Raw genomic sequence first — 17,649 nt, 5'->3', positions numbered from 1 at the left:
TGATCAGATGTGTGCTCTTGGCTAAGTGACTTTTTCTTTCTGATCTTCAGGTTTCCTCACTTGCAAAATGTTGACAATAATACCACTGCTTTAAGAGTCATATGTGATACCATATGCTTTTGTCAACCAATAAAAAGCTATAAAATATACCCATAAGGTACAGGATAGGGCTGTTACCTACTTAGAATTAACAGTTCTTGTGACATAAATAATGTTTATGAGAACCAGAAAACATATTTATACTAAAATTTCAGACATTAGCTTAAACCTCCCAGATTGAGACAAAATATACATTTAAGTCCAAAATATAGATTAATTTCTGCAAAAGAAAATCTCAGTGGAGTACACCGAGATTAGCAGTTAGTCTCTAATCTTGGCAATGGGCGACATTTCAGAAGGCTTTCTGTCTGTCGAGCAAGGTTCTACATGACAGAAGGAGAGCAGAGAGTTTCTTTTATTTAGCCTTTACTGATTTGCACTTAATTTCCCATTAGATCATACCTTGTTCATCCTTGTATTACTCTTCCCCCCCTCCCCTGCCCAAGAAGAATCTAGTACAAGTGCTCTGCATATACCAATAAATATTTGTTGTTGATGAAGATAATGAATGAAAAATAAAATTTAAAAAGGAGCAAAGTCTTCTAGGAGCCCACAACGATCTTGCGGCTGATGGCTCCGGGCAGTGTGTAGATGAAAAGCACCAGAAAGATGATAAGGATGATGAGAATGAAGCCAATGATGATGTACTTCTTGTAATTCTTCCAGATGAGGTGATACAGGCACTTGAAGGGGCTCACGAACCAGGAGAAGGAGGTGTCTGGGCGGCTAGATGGGAAGTAACAAGGATGTAATGAGTCATAGAATCCTATCATTTTGCCACCATTTCAGGTAAGTGCCAATTAGAGTTAAGAGCATTTCTTACTAAGACCTTCTGGAGCCCTCCAGTTCAAAAGGAGAGGCTACATGAGTGAAAGCTTTAAGAAGTGAGGAAAGAGAATATTTTAAATGATGACCCTTGTCCTGTTGTAATGACTAGAATGGTGCCTCCATGGATATATTTGCTGATGATTATCTTGTCTCTGGGACTTAAGAATTTCTACAGTTTTCTCTAATTTACCTTTGGTCATTTAGTCAATGAGTTGTAGCTGACTTTGTGACTCCATTTAGAGTTTTCTTGGCAAGGATACTGGAGTGGCATGCCATTTCCTTCTCTAATTCATTTTACAGAAGAGGAAACGGAGGCAAATAAGGTTAAGTGATTTGCCCAGGATCACACAGCTTATTAGTGTCTGAGGCTGCATTTGAACTCAGGTTCTCCTGACTCCAAGGCTGTCATTTCTATTCATTCTCTCATCTAGCTGCCTGCCAATTTATCTGACAAAGCCTCACATAACAACAATAATAGTCAGTATTAATATAGTGCTCTTAGGTTTGCAAAACATTTTATAAATCCTCACAAGAACATTTTGGGGTTAACAATTATTGTTATTCTCATTTTAGAGGTGAGGAAACTGAGACTGAGAAGTTAAGTAACTTGCCTAGAATTACATGGCTAGGAAGTAATTGAAGGAAGATTTGACACTTAGGTCCTTCTGATTCTATGTCCAGGACTCTATACATTATGCTATGTTGTCCCCTCAATAAATAAATGAATTCACAGATGGCAGGTGTTTAACAACGAATGTGAATAAACAAATATCTAGGACATGTATGTGCCATCCTGTTAGTCGATGTAAAGTTTACATTCTTATTGTTCTCAAGGAGTTCATAACCCAGCTAGAGAGATACAGTAAATGTGAAACTAGAAATAATATATTGGGAAACATTAGATCTTAAGACGAAAACTCTGTAGGTATCACTCCCCCCAGGCTTAGGGCCCTGAAGGTCTATGAGATAGGTCCTTAGGCTTGAGAAGTTCTCTTGCTGAGGCATTCCTCTAGGCCAGTGATGGTGAATCTTTTAGAGACCAAGTACCCAAACTGCAAACTGTGTGGAGAGGAGGAGAGCATCCCAATTCTGCATCCCTCTGGCTTTTTAGTAACAAACTTTGGCTAACTCTGTGTTGGGGCAATGGCATATGTGCCCACAGAGAAGGCTCTGAGCACCCCCTTCTGGCATGCATACCATAGGTTCTCTAACATGACTAAGCAAACGCATCTGACTCCTCTGAGGGGACTAAACCTTAAGCATGTTTCCTGCTCTTTGAGAAGATTGAAAGATGAGTTTCTACTCACTTGGGCTTGTCCAGGGGTTCTGGTTCTTTCCGAGCTTTACCAACAGGGTTTTTTTCAGCTTCTTCAGCAGTGACTAAATGGAATTCAGCTTCTACTTTACCCTATATTAGAAAGGAAATATTGTAAATCATCTTTGTCACAAAATTCTCTTAGAAGTAAACCAGCAAGGTCAACTATGTGACTGAGTGGATAAAGAGCCAGCCCTGGAGATGGGAGGTCTTGAATTCAAATCTCAGCTCAGATACTTCCTAGTTGTGTAACCTTAGGCAAGTCACTTAATCCCAACTGCCTAGCCCTTACCACTCTTCTGCCTTAGAACTGATACTTAGTATTGATTCTAAGATGGAAGGAGAAGAAGAAGGAAGAAGAGAAAGAGGAGTAGGAGGAGGAAAAAGAGAAGTAGGAGAAGGAGGAGAAAGAGGAGGAGAAAGAAAACTAGCAGTAAACAGATAACTCATCTTATCTAAATAGCACTTTCAGGCTGGACATTTGTCTCCCAATGACTTTAAGACAAAAATGCTGTAGGTATCACTACCCCCATTTTACAGAAGAAAAAACTGAGTCATTACAGTGCTTGTCTTTCAGGTCACACAAATAATAATGGGAAAGTCTTGATCTCCCAAATTAGTGTTTGTTAGTTTTCCCATCAGGAACACTGGAAGCTCTTTTAAATTTCCTAAAGAGTCATTCTTTTGATGATCATATGGCTCTGTCTCTCTGGGAAAATGGCAGAGAAAACCAAGAAATTAAACTTACAAGCACCTTTGCCAGGCACTGTGATAGGCACTAGGGAAACAAAGAAATGGACAGTTTCTGCTCTGAAGGAACTTGTATTCTAATGGAGTAGACATGTGAACACATGTACAAACTCTCCATAGGAAAAATTAGAAATCACAGACCAAAGGAAGGCCTGAGCATTAAAGAGTCCCATGGAGGGTATCGGCATGCTATGGTCCATGGGATTTCAAAGAGTCATACACAACTAAACAGTTCTTGATGCCAGGCTAGGGCCCTCTACCTTTGCCAGTTAGCTGCCTCCCTGGTATTAGAAGCTAATCTTAGCTCACTACTATTCTTGTTGATGTCACAGTCTCTCTTTCTCTTATTTTTTCTCTCTCTATCATAGTTTCTCTTTCTCTGCCTCTTCTTCCCCCCTTCCTTTATCTCTGTCTTACCCTGCCTCACCTCTACCCTTGGGTTGAGAAGAGTCAACCCAAATACCCCTAGAAAAGGGAATGTGTTTTAATCATCTTTACAAGAAAAATTGTGTTAGATATTTCATATTGTTCGGATTTCTCTTTTCATTTTGTAGGAGTCTCTTTTTTTTTTTAAATTTTAAACCCTTAACTTCTGTGTATTGACTTATAGGTGGAAGATTGGTAAGGGTAGGCAATGGGGGTCAAGTGACTTGCCCAGGGTCACACAGCTGGGAAGTGTCTGAGACCGGATTTGAACCTAGGACCTCCTGTCTCTAGGCCTGGCTCTCAATCCACTGAGCTACCCAGCTGCCCGCTGTAGGAGTCTCTTTTGATAACTTTATGAGCATTTTATTAAGTTAACTGTTTGCCTAATAGTCCATTTACTTAGAATAGTGCTTATTATAGATTTAATTTTCCTTAATTGTCCATGTACTGATAGTTTCCATTATATTTCTTTCTTTCTTTCTAGAGGAAAATTATGTAATTGGTTTGTGGAGTTCAGTTTGGTAGGTGCTCTCTGACAAAGGTCTAAAAATGTCAGGAGTTCTGATCCCCAACAGATTTTGAGGTACAGCCAATGACTGCTGGTGTAAATTAGAGGTTCCCCTCTTTTATCAAGCTGCTTCCCACGAGGTAAGGATTATGATTCCTCTACTACCTAATTACCAGCATATCTTTAATTTTTACCTCTGGCAAAGCTTGACACTTGAAAAATCAACGAGTTCACCCCTTGCTTACCCTTTGTGGGATAAGAACACACAATCACTTATTGGAAACGAATATGCCATAGAACCACTAAAGATATAGATTCCAGTGGAAACCAAATAAAAGGTCCTTAGAAAAGTATCACAAATCTAGAACTAGAAGAGACCTCAGAGGCCATCCAGGCTCCTCTATTTGACAGATGATGAAACTGAAGCCCAGTGAGGTAAAGAGTCTGCCCAAGATCAAAAAGGTTGTTGTATTATTGTTCATCCTTCATTTTAAAGAGTGCTAGTGATATCATGAGATCACGTTTGGGTTCTCAAATGAATTGTTTTTTTTCCTAACACTATGAAATAATTTTTGAATAGTTTTATTGATATGGCACCAAAGAGGTAAATTAACTTAGGTTCAATTGTCATTTTTATTTTATTGGCTCGACCTACCCATGAGCAATAGATGTTTTTCCATTTGTTTTGATCTGATTTTATTTGTGTGAAGAGTGTTTTGTAGTTGTGATCATATCATTCTTGGGTTTGTCTTGAAAGGTGGACTCCCAGGTATTTTATATTGTCTACAGTTATTTTAATGGGATCTCTTTTCTACCTTTTGCTGTTGGATTTTATTAGTACTATAAAGCTATGAATTGGATTTAAGTGAATTATTGCTGCACAGAGTCATCAGCCTCACTCTTCCAGAGGCATCAAAGGCCAGGGCCACAACAAAAATAAGGATGACTTGCTATGGCCCAGGATTCAGTAGATGACCTTGGCTTCTTCAAAGTCTGACCAGACTCTAAAACATATCACAGCACCTGCTTCTATTGCCTTCATGACTATTGAAACGATTGTTCTCATCTACCCATTCTGCCAGGACAAGTCTTCATGTGCTTGACGTAGACATCTTCCTTACTCACTGATGGTTTTGGGGCTAGTCAGTTACCCTCATTCTGGTTTTCATACAGGCATCCAGTCACTTCAGTGCCATACTACAATTTCTTTTTAAATCAAGAATAGTTAGAAATTTGAGTGCAAATTTATAGAAGTATACTCTGTTTTAGTAAAGAACTATATTTCTAAAAAGGAATTTGTTACTTAGGACTGGACCAATTATTTCAATGGTATAAGGAACTCCTAAGAGAGGAAATTTTCTCTCCCAACAGAAGTTGGTATCTTCTTGGCAAATTAATGTTTATGCCCAGGGCCCACAACCAGTATGCATCAGAGGCAGAACTCAAACTCGGGTCTTTGCTTTGAAGCCAACACTTTATACATCATCCCACTGCCCCGATTCACTACCTTTGGAATGATCTGGGTACTCAAAGGCCAAGGTCAAGATCTGGCAGATGCCAACATCTTGATATCCTTAGCATCTAGCACAGGATACTTAGTAAAGGCTTATTGAATAGAATTGAAAAGCTTAAAAAATTCAGACAACTCGTGCATCACAGGAGCTTAGATTGGAAACCTGAATACATCTAATAAAATGTCCTCATTTTGCAAATGAGGTCATTGAGGCCAGAGAAGTTACACAGGTTGCTCCGGGTCACACAAATGGTTTAAACCAGTGATTCCCAAAGTGGGCACCACTGCCCCCTGGTGGGTGTTGCAGTGATCCAGGGGAGCAATGATGGCCACAGGTACATTTTTCTTTCCTATTAATTGCTATTAAAATTAAAAAAAAATATTAACTTCCAGGAGGCTAAGTAATATTTTTTCTGGAAAAGGGGGTGGTAGGCCAAAAAAAAGTTTGGGAACCACTACTTTAAAGGAATCATGGAGGAGGCTTTAGTGGATGGAGAGCCAAGGGTTCAAATTTGACCTAAGATATTTCCTAGCTGTTCCCTCATCACTTTTCTTTTTTGGAACCAATACTTCATACTGATTCTTAGAAGAAAAGTAAAGATTTTTAAAAATCAAGTCCTTTAACAAAGTAAAAAAAATCACTTTCTTCAAAAAGCAAATTCTTACCCTCTGGTTTATGTTTTATGAATAACAAATTTCCTAAACAAGGTTTGTTTAAAGCAAGATGCAATCACACTTGAACCAAATTTCTGAAAAGAACAATAACATTTTAGAGAAGACAATTATAACAGATGTAACAATAAAAAAGTCTTCAATCAGGGAAGTTTTACATTCAATGAAAATGCTCAGCATGTTCAATTACAAGTAACCCAAAGGGCTATTGAAAACTGCAGGGTGGCATGAGCCATCTGTAGCATATTGCTGAATGTTTTGTTGCATTAAAAATGCATTTTTAATGAGAAAGATGTGTCATGGAGAAAGTGTACAACCAGAAAAGGAGGTGGGCTGGTCACAGAAGTCTGGGAATGACAGAAAGATTGGAAGCTGAAAGATCTGAGACCTTTTTTTTTTTTTTAAATAAAATATCATGTTAGGGAATTAGGTGGCTCACTGGAGAGAGCACTGGGCTTAGAGTTCAAATACTGCCTCCTACACTTACAAACTGTGTGACTCTGGGCAAGTCACTTAACTTCTTTTTGCTTTAGTCCGCTGGAGAAAGAAATGGCAAACCACTCCAGGATCTTTGCCAAGAAAATTTCATGGATAGCATTGCTATATTCCACAGGGTCACAAAGAATCAGATGTAACTGGATGACTAAACTAAACAACAACAAAATCTAATGTTAGACATCTGATCTAGCTTCCTCTTCCAATAGATTGAGGCATAGGTTAAGTGGTTCATTTCCTTTATGTGCCTCCTTCTCTACTCATAGTAATTAATAATTTCTGTTACCGCTATAAGCTAGAAGAGATGAGGTCATTAAAGCTTGATTCAAATTAATTTTCCTCATTGTTTTGATAAATCAGGCTCTCCCTGTTGCCAAAAAGCACTTTGGAAAACTTTATTTTGGATGTCATGGGCATCATCACATCTTAGGTGATATTTATTTGTGTTTTTTTTTTCATCCTTACCTCCTGTCTTAGAATCAATACTGTGTATTAGTTCCAAAGAAGAAGAGCAATAAAGGCTAGGCAATAGGGGTTAAATGACTTACCCAGGGTCACACAATGAGTCTGAGGCCAGATTTCAATCCAGGTCCTCCCGTCTCTAGGCCTGGCTCTTGATCCACTGAGTCATCCAGCTGCTCCTTTGTGTAATGCTTTAATATCCAGACTGACCAGATTGGTATGCCAAGAAAAATGCTCCCTCTAACAGATAGGGCCTCTCCTTACACATCACTGTTAAAGAGTACAGCGAACCCAAGAATGCTCTAAGACTACTCTAGTGGGACCAAAGCCAAAGAGAATTCAGCTCTGGACTCTTTTAAAACCAGAGCCTTGAAATGTTTCACTGATTCTAGGGCTTAAATGTGATATTAATTACGTTAATTCTACAAAGTGTTATTTTCTAGAATAACATTTTTTCCTTCAGAACACAGACCACTTGCAAAATAATGAGGGAAACTCATTTGAATCAGACTTTAATAACCTCATCTCCTCTAGCATAGGGGGGGATAGAAATTACTGGAGGTACTTCTGTGAGTTGAGAAAGGGAAACATCATGCAAATAGCCATTTAAGCGAAGCCTATTTTCTTCATCTGAAGGAAGAGGGGGTTGAACTAGAAATCTAAAACCCTTTCCAGCTCCGACATCCCATTTTATTCTAGTTATAATGATTACAGCTAGCATTTATATAGAGCTTTGTTTGTAAAGAACTTTATGTAAGTTATCTAATTTGATCCTTGCAACTCTGTGAAGTAGGGGCTCTCATATTCCCATTTTACATATGAGGAAACTGAGGTTGAAAGGTGAAATTACTTGCTCAGCCACTTCTCACCTGACTGCACTACTTTGGGATTTCTCCCCTTGCCCCAACAAGATTGGAATAACTTCATCATCCTATAAGATCTCATAAGCCTTGATATTGAACCTCATCACTACCCTCTGCCTCTCTGACTGGAAAGTGGGTTCGTGAACTCCAACTCTTCATTTAAAGAGAGATGTCAGGAGGGGCAGCTGGGTGGCTAAGTGGTTTGAGAGTCAGGTCTAGAGATGGGAGTTCCTGGGTTCAAATCTGGCCTCAGACACTTCCCAGCTGTGTGACCCTGGGCAAGTCACTTAACCCCAATTGCCTAGCCCTTACTACTCTTCTGCCTTGGAGTCGATACATGTTTTTGTTTGTTTGTTTTTTTGAAATACATAGATTTTAGGGAGCTATAGCAGCCCACAAGGACATCTACCAGAAGTACAGAACAGTCTTGACCAGAATGATCAGCAAGTACCCATAATGACCATGAATCCTTATCTGCTTTGTTGTTTGAACAAGCCCTAAGGGGGACCCTGTGGGAATGCTATAGAGGGAGGGAGTTACCGGGGTATTTTAATATAAAAAAGCATACAAATAAATCAACAAATTTAAATACATGGTATTGGTTCCAAGGCAGAAGGTAAGGGTTTTAAAAAAATAGAGACCTCAGCTCAGACATCTCATTTCTCACCTGGCTATAATTACTGACCTTGGGACTTCTCTGAATCACTTTTCCATCATCCATCCAAGAAAGGTACCTTGTTCCTTACCCCCACTTTCCAGTTTTCTTTATGGTTTACCTTCCTTCCACTAGACTGTAAGCTCCTCGAGGGCAGAGATTGTGTTTCTTTTTTCATATTTACATCCATAGTACTTGACACAATCCCTGGATTATAGTAGGAGTTTAATAAATGTTTGCTATTGTTCAGTCATTTCAATCCCATCCAATTCTTTGTAACCTCTTTTTGGGGTTTCTTGGCAAAGATACTGGAATGGTTTGTCATTTTCTTCTCCAGCCCATTTTACAGATGAGGAAATAGGCAAACAGAGTTAAGTGATTTGCCCAGGGTCACATAAGAGTCTGTGGTCATATTTGAACTCTGGTCTTCCTGATTCTAGGCTCAGAGCTCTATCTACTGCACCACCATTTATTAATTGCCTGATATTATACAGCTAGTAAGTAGCTCAAGCAAATTATGAACCCAAATCCTCCTGATTCTAAGTCCAATACTTCCCATTGTACACCAAGCTCACTAATGATGATTATAATCTCTCATTTTGCATGGTGGTATGGAAGTCATGTGGCAATGGACATTGTTTCTGCTGCCCATGGACCAGCCTGCCTATGTCCAGAAAGAGGCTCATTGTCAGGTTGGCCACATGATGATAATGACTTTAGGGAGCTACAGCATCTCACAAGGATATCTACTAGAGATCAGAATGATCAGTAAGTACCCATAATGACCATGAATCCTTGTTTGCTATGTTGTTTGAATAAGCCCTAAGCGGGAACCCTGTGGGAATGCTACAGAGGGAGTGAGTTATCTGGGTATTTTAATGTAAAAAGCATACAAAAAATCAACACATTTAAAATAAAAAAGGAAACAGGTGAGAAGAAAACTCAACTGGAAGTCATAAAACCCCCATTTGAGTCCATGTTTGTCAATGATCATTTAACCTCTTTAAGCCTCAGTTTCCTCACCTAGAAAGTGATGGAATTGGGCAGCTTAGTCTCTAAGGTTCTAGATCTATGGTCCTATGATGTACAAAATAGAAGCCATGGTACTGGCATTACCAAATTCACTGGGGGGTTGTGAGGCACAACACCTAGATGATCTTCCAATACAAACTGTATTGGCACATCTTACATACACTAAGTATGGGCAAAAATACTAGCCTTTTTTTCCTGACATTCATGTGGTACTTTAGGAAATTGCCAGAGAAGAAAACTGGGACCCTACGAGATCAGGCGACTTGCCCAGCTATGTATAGCTACTATGTTTCAGAGGTAGGACTGGAATCTGGGTCTTCCTAACTCAGAGTCCAACTCTAACCACTGCACCATGCTACCTCTCATTTCTATTTTGTGGATAAGCAAACTGAGGATGGAATCACTTGTTGGATCCCCCACGGCGAATGTGTCAAAGCTAGGACTATCTGACTCCAAGTTCAGTGCTCTAATGTGAACCTTTTTTGGCAATTAGTCCAGGGACAACATTTTGAATTCATGAGGGCATCCATGAGGAGCCAACTATGGGATCCACTCACAGTAACCCTGAGCTGTCACTGAAAGCCTACCTGTCCCTAATGGAAATGTTATTTTGGGGAGACGAGTGATGTCAGTAACAGGTGGAAAACTGGGCTTACTGTCATCGTTGACTTGACCCAGAAAGAGGTCGCCCTGACCTCTCATTCCCTTCCCCTCCTCCTAACTCTTCTCTTGGCCAGGGGAGCCCTGGCACCTGACCTCACATTTGTTCCACATAAGGAGCTCTCGAGGCTAATTCCAGCCAAGGCAAGGCAACAGGCATTTCTTAAGTGCTTATTATGAGCTTGTAGTGCTCGGATCAGCCACAGTGGGACACACCGTACATTGACCCAAAATAATGGTGTCATTATAATGGTCCTTTTAGAGCAGTGGTTCCCAAACTTTTTTGGCCTCCCGTCCCCATTCCAGAAAAAAAAAATTACTTAACGCCCCCTGTCACATACAATCACTGCCCCCTTACAGTTATTCACCACCCCCAAATGCACCTGTGGCCATCATCGCCTCCCTGGATCTCTGCAGCACCCACCAGGGGGCGGTGGCGCCCACTTTGGAAATCACTGTTTTAGAGTATGAAGGACAACAGCCGACCAACTATGCGCTGGACACTGTGCCAAGGGAATGCTTGTAATGGGCTCTGAGGTCTTTCCTGGATGAAGAAAGGAGGGGATAATAGGAGAAGGGCAGTGTGGAGTTCACTAACTGAGATGAAGACCTAACCTGCTTCAGCCTTTTGTGTAAGCTGATGATCAGAGTTAGAAGAAAATATTTATATACCCTAGACTAGGATTTTTTAAACCCTTATCTTTTGACTTAGAATCAATGGTAAGAATCAGTTCCAAGGCAGAAGAGTGTTAAGAGCTACATAATGAGGATAAGGGACTTGTTCAAGGTCACATAGCTAGGAGTATCTGAAATCAGTTTTGGACCCAGGTCTTCCTGACTCTATCCACTGAGCCATTTAGTTACCCCTTAGACTAAGTTTGAAAATTGTATTCCATCTCTCTCTTCCTAACACCAGCAGCTCCCACACCACAATTATATGCAAGCCCAGAATTATATAAGTTGGAAGGGACTTGATCGACCTTCTAGTCTGACTAAGGACTAAACAAACATTTCCTCTGCAGTATATCTATCCAGTCTCTCACTTAAAGACTTCTAGTCATTGAGAACTCATTATCTCCTGAGCCAGGACATTATGGTTTAGGAAAGATAAAATGTTCGAGTATTTATCCTGACATAAACCCCGAAATGTGTCTCTCTCTAGCTTACAACCATTATGCCTGTTTCTGCCCTGTGGGGAACGAGCAGAACAAGGCCAATCCCTTTTTCTCAGGATAGCTCTTCTAATACTTGAAGATGGATACATGCCCTCGCCTTGAGTCTCTCTCCTTTTCTGGGTGAAATATCCTCACGTTCTTTATTTGTTACTCCTCTGACAAGATATCCAGTTCCTTTGCCACCTTGATCACTCCTTTTTTGGGATGTCAATGCCAGTTTCTTTTCTTAAACAAAGCACACACAGAAATGTCCAGTAGTACGAATATGGTGTGGCTACAAAGAGCAAAGGACAGCATTTGCTCCTTTCGGAAGATATCGCTCTTTTATTTCAAGCCAAGGTCATGCTAGCTTTTTGGTTGCTGTGTTGAACTATATATGTTGAGTGGGTGGGTTACTAAAGCCTATCACCATAACTGTAATCTGACATTGTGAGAATAAAATTGAATGAATACTCCTGATATTTTAATTTAAAGGATTTAATAATAACAAAAATGAGAGAGAAAGGGACTCCTTCAGCCAAGTGAGCAGAGCACAGAGCCAGAGACCCTCACCTGCCACGCTTTACCAAATCAAAGCCCAAAAAGAGCATAAGCTTCATAAAAAATAGGAGTCCTGCAGCATGGGTCTCAGCCAAATGTATCTCCCAAGCCTCTATACATCAAATGAGGACGTAACTTAAAAGGATGCTGGGAATGTAACTCAGGGGTGGCAAATTTTCCACCTGTACAACATGAAGGGATGCCCAATGCTCTGCTGACCCGAAGTGAGATAGGTGATGTTCTCTTAGGAATAATGTATTGTTTTCTTTCCAGTTCTTTTAGGAGTAATGTGTTGTATTCTTTCTGCAATGCAAACTGAAACAAGGTATGGGACTACTCTGGAGAGCAAGCAAAGCCCATTTCTTTCTTCTGGTTTGCTTATTGGGTGAGTTTGATGACCTGACTCCATGGATACTGCTATTCATGCCCTCAACCAATGTTCAACTAAGCATCCTGATAGAAAAGTCACCCATCCACAGAAAAAACAAAGAACAAAACTGTAAGATCATAAATGACCCAAGGATATCGTAGTGAAGGCTTGTGTTTGTGTTGTGTTTTCCTCTCCCAGACTACAAACTTTTTGAGAGCTTTAAGACCTGATATGCCCCACAGTATCTGGTACCTAGTTTTGCCCAATAAATGTTAATAAATAAATATTAAATAAGATTTTAAAAACTGAGCTGAACTTTTTTTTATAATAACAGGTTCAGAACGAGAAAAACCTGAGGTCATATAATCCAACCTCCTACAGTTCACGAGTGAGGAAACTGAGACCCAAGGAGGAACCCAGGACTTCTGACTTTAAATATAGCACTTTTTCTATTGAATGCCTCAAACAAATGTGTTTGTTCTTTCAACAATCCTTTGTAAAGTGCTACTGTGGTCATATTTGGTGCTAGAAACTGTGGAAAAAATGAAGACAACAATAATGGTGCTCTCTAAAAAAAACTCTCCAGGATCATCATCCCATGACAGTTTTCCCAAGCTCATCTTGTTAGAACTCAGTCTTGAACTGGCTACTGACTCCCTAGTAAGCATTCTTTCTACTTGACTATAATATTGCAAATAACAACCGCTTTCTAGTTCCAGCGAAAATAACCACTTTAGCCCTGATTACAATAGAGCAGCCAACATACGAACTGCCATTGTACCATACACATTTGAAAATAAAGTCTTCAACTTTCCAATGGTTGTTGGATCTAATCAATGTAGTTCTTCTATCAATCCAAATCTCAAACTATCTATGCTTGTCATGTCTGTGGAGTTCTTATGTTCCCATGAATCTGACACAGGGAGTTTGCCCAATGGTATGGAGCAACTGTCTTCAAAGTGCAATCTCTGGATGCATGGGGATGCCCAAGACCCATTAAAGGAGTACTCAGTCAAAGATGTTTTCATAATTATACTATAATTATATTATACTATAATGATATGTATAATTATAATTCATAACTATACATGATCAATAACTATATTAACGATGTTATTTGCCTGTTAAAATAATTCTCCTGGGGCAGTTAAGTGGCTCAGAGGATTGAGAGCCAAGCCTAGAGATGGGAGGTCCTAGGTTCAAATATGGCCTCAGATATTTCCTACCTGTGTGACGGTCAATATGTGACCGTCACTTAACCCACATTGCCTAGCCCTTATTACTCTTTTGCTTTGGAACAAACACTTAGTATAGATTCTAAGATGGAAAGTAAGGGTTGTTTTTTTTAAATTATCCTTTGTTTTTCTAACTACACATCTGTGTGAGGAGATATTTTTTTCATCTTTTCAGCCAAAACAACAAACTGCAACAGATTGATGTAGAAGCAGATATGAGAATCCAGTTGCGTTCTGTTTAGTCAGATATTAAAGAGATTTTGGAAAAAAACTAAAACAAAATGGTGCTCTTCTCATTAAATTGATTGGTTTTTGGAAAACACATTTTTCAAAAAAATGTGTTTTATTAATATGTAATAGGTTTATTATTATTGCTTTAAATAAAGTAATAAATGTTTTTAAATATATCATATTTCTGACATGGTAAATTTAGTAGAAATAAGTTACATACATACAAGCTCTTTGGAATTCTCAATAATTTTTTAGGAATATAAAGGGACCCTGAAGCCAAAGTTTGAGAACCATTATTTTAAGATCTTTACTAAAGTTCCAATATTGCAAGAATACCAATGGAATACCCACAAAGGTGGTCCATGTGTTATCCTTGGCTTTCATCACATGTTCAACCCATTTTCTCTTTTGATTATGTAATTTTTGAATGACCTCTTCTAAAATTTCTTGTTTCTAATGTGTTGCAGAGCATTTGCATTCTCTAGGAAATTGGGCTAATTGTATCAAATTCCAGAGCTTCTCAGAACTTCTTCAGCCAGCTCTATGATCACTCACAGGAGTTTGACCTAACTATCTACACAAGAAAAACAAAATGAATGAAGAATACCTATTTTCTAGGGTAACTGGGTAGCTCATTGTTTTGAGAGTCAGGCCTAGAGGCAGGAGGTCCTAGATTCAAAGCTGATCTCAGATACTTCCTAGGTATGTGTCCCTGGGCAAGTCATTTAACCCCCAATGCCTAGCCCTTAGTGCTCTTCCAATTTGGAACCAATACACAGTATTGATTTTAAGATAGAAAGCATTTTTAAAAGATGCTTATTGTTCAGATATAAAATAACAGCACCAGAGTAATAATTGTGATAGTAATAATAATAAAAATTTATCTAGTATAATTACAGAAGGGACCTCCGAAATGATCTAGCCCAAACTATACCTGAGTATCCTTTCTAAAATATCCTTTATGGATGGTCAATCCAAATTCCACTTAAAGATCCAGTGATTATGAGTCATGACCCTCTGGTTCAACCCAAGAGACGTACAAAGCATTTCACATACATTATAAATTGTAAGAGACTCAAAATAGTCCTGTGAAGTAGTTAGGGGGAAAATTACTGCTCTCATTTTATAGGTGTTGAAACTAAAGGTAACAGAAATAAGTAACTTGGCCAAGAACACAAATCTTAAAAAATAATTCTGGGAGCTAAATGCAGACATTTTAACTTCAAGGCCAGTTTTTCCCATTAAACCAAGCATCTGCCATCTTGATAATGGATAAAGAATATTACATGTTTTAAAAGGTTATCGCAATCCTAGGAAAATTTTTAAAAAGACAAATCTTTTTGATTTTTTATTGCATTCTTGCCCTTTCCCCAGCCCCCGTGGATATTAAGATAAACTAGTCATAGCATCATTGTACATTACAGGGATTATTATTCAAGTAATTTCCCAGTAAAAAGTTTTTAGTATTAAGAGTTTTAAGGTCAATTCACATAGAGCAAAAACTGATTCAGAGAGTCTACAAGATAATTAACCAACTGAATATCTTATACTGTCTATATCTTTCGGGGTGGGGGGTAGACCTGTTATTTAATTAGTATAGGAACTTCCAGTATGGACATTTATTCCTTAGGCACTAAGAGATTTATGCAAAGTTCTCCCTTCTCATTTACTTACAGTGAGCTCTCCAGCTTTGACAAAAGGCCACCAGCCCCTCACTCTCTTCTGCTGGAATATGGAGATTTTGTTTTCCTCACTCAAGTTGGCAGATTTTGGAAGATCACAGGCCTTGGCAGATTTTGCTGCTCTAGGGAAGCCATTGAGGTTCATTTCTAGAGAGCCTAGAAAGAAAACCCATATCATTTAATCACAACGGTAATAATAGTTAATATGTACATAGAAAAGTATTTTACATGTCATCTCATTTTGTCCTCACAAAAATTCTGGAAGATTGGTGCCAATTTTACAGGTGAGGAAGCTGAGATTAAAAGGGGTTAATGAGCTAGCCAAGGTTGTATAGCTAATTGCCGGAAGCCATCGAGGCTGTGATGTTTAGCAAGGCTACTCACAAGCTCTGACAATCCAGCATGGCAGGTTGTCAGGAGGATGGAAATTCCACACTCAGTTTCCCCTATGTGATTCTTTTTACAGTGACATTCACTTGCATTGAAATTATTACAATTAATATCCTTATTCGGCTCCACGGAGACAGAGAAAAGCAATACAGGTTCATGGCAAGAAAAATCACACTCAGAGACTACTCACTATCCCAAAATAAACCCCTGTACAACCCCCTAGAGTACAGACATTTCCCCTAGAATCAGCCCAGCAAAAAACCAGCAGTTAGTGAGTTAATGTTAAAAATTTTAAATCTCTAACTCAGATTCCCATACACAGGTGCCTGTAAGAACAGGCCAGAACAGTCTTCAAGTTCTCCCCCTCCCTTTCCAGATCCGATTTGGTACAGTAATTTAATATAAAAGAACAATGAATGAAATATGAAGAAATTGTCTCCCATGAAAAGGCCTGTACGTTCTCACCACTGTAGCCCAAGAGATATGTCAAACACACCTAACACATTGTTTCCAAAGGTAAGATGTAGGGTGGGAATGGAATTCATGCCAACATTGATGTAATCTTGAGGAAAATGATATAAACATTAAAATCAGCAGATGGCACTTCAGATCAGCCAATGCAAACCTACTGGATCTCTGGCTCTTCTCACTCCATTTTCACTCAATTGTCCCGCCCCCAAGGGGAACTGGACTGCTGGTAATCCCCCTTGAACCTCCCAGCAGCTAATAAACTTTTTATAATCTTTTTTTTTAACCCTTACCTTCTGTCTTAGAATCAATACTGGGTATTGGTTCTAAGGCAGAAGAGTGGTAAGGGCTAGGCAATGGGGGTCAAATGACTTGCCCAGGGTCACCCAGCTAGGAAGTATCTGAAGCCAGATTTGAATCCAGGACTTCTAGTCTCTGGGCCTGACTCTTAATCCATTGAGCCACCCAGCTGCCCCTTGTAATCTTTTTTTTTTATGGCATACAGAACCAATTTTTTTTAAACCCTTACCTTCCATCTTGGAATCAATACTGTGTATTGGTTTGAAGGCAGAAGAGTGGTAAGGGATAGGCAATGGGAGTCAAGTGACTTGCCTAGGGTCACACAGCTGGGAAGTATCTGAAGCTAGACTTGAACCCAGGACCTCCCATCTCTGGGCCTAGCTCTCAATCTATTGAGGTACCCAGCTGACCCCCAGAACCAATTTTTTAACAATTGTTTTCTGATCTTTTGTGATCCAAATTCTCTCTCTCCCTCCCTCTCTCTCTTCTCCCCGCCCTAAACAGTAAACAATCTGATATGTTATCACAGTGTGTTCATGCAACACATTTCCATTGTCCTCATGTCAGAAAGAAGACAAAGTCTGAAAATCATTCTCCAATTTCTGGGAGGCAGCTCAGCTGCTCTAGTTCCCGTCCCTCCTTGTAAAGAATTTTTGAGAAGTACTACCTTAGAATCAAGGGCCAAGCATGAATTTGCAATCACGAGGCAGCTTAATTGGTGCAGATTTTCCTGCCTGCAACCTCACTCCACTCCACTCCATTCTCCCTCTACACAGCTGCCAAGTTTTCCTAAAGCACAGGTATGATGTGGCAGTTCCCTACTCAATAAATTCCATTGGTTGCTCATTTCCCTTTAGGAGCAAATATCCTTTTGATTTGGCATTTGCCATATGGCCTATAGGTTCTTTTCAGAGTACAACACATCCTAAGGGTTGGAAAAGAGACAATGTCATTAAATGGTTTAAAGGAGAAAAGCCAAC

The 17,649-nt window shown here is 39.4% G+C and overlaps 1 protein-coding gene across 1 annotated transcript in view; it reads right to left on the bottom strand.

Moving 5' to 3' along the window:
- Positions 1–641: 641 nt before the first annotated feature.
- FER1L6 (fer-1 like family member 6) overlaps positions 642–17,649 on the bottom strand; it is a 160,778-nt gene continuing 143,770 nt past the window's right edge. Inside the window, 3 exon segments of the mRNA XM_044684251.1 lie at positions 642–825; positions 2,235–2,335; positions 15,504–15,667. Coding sequence (XP_044540186.1) covers positions 642–825; positions 2,235–2,335; positions 15,504–15,667 — 449 coding nt within the window.

Source organism: Gracilinanus agilis, chromosome 1 (assembly GCF_016433145.1).
Source record: "Gracilinanus agilis isolate LMUSP501 chromosome 1, AgileGrace, whole genome shotgun sequence".
In the NCBI taxonomy this organism is placed as follows: domain Eukaryota; kingdom Metazoa; phylum Chordata; class Mammalia; order Didelphimorphia; family Didelphidae; genus Gracilinanus; species Gracilinanus agilis.
This window is presented reverse-complemented; position numbering and strand designations above follow the sequence as displayed.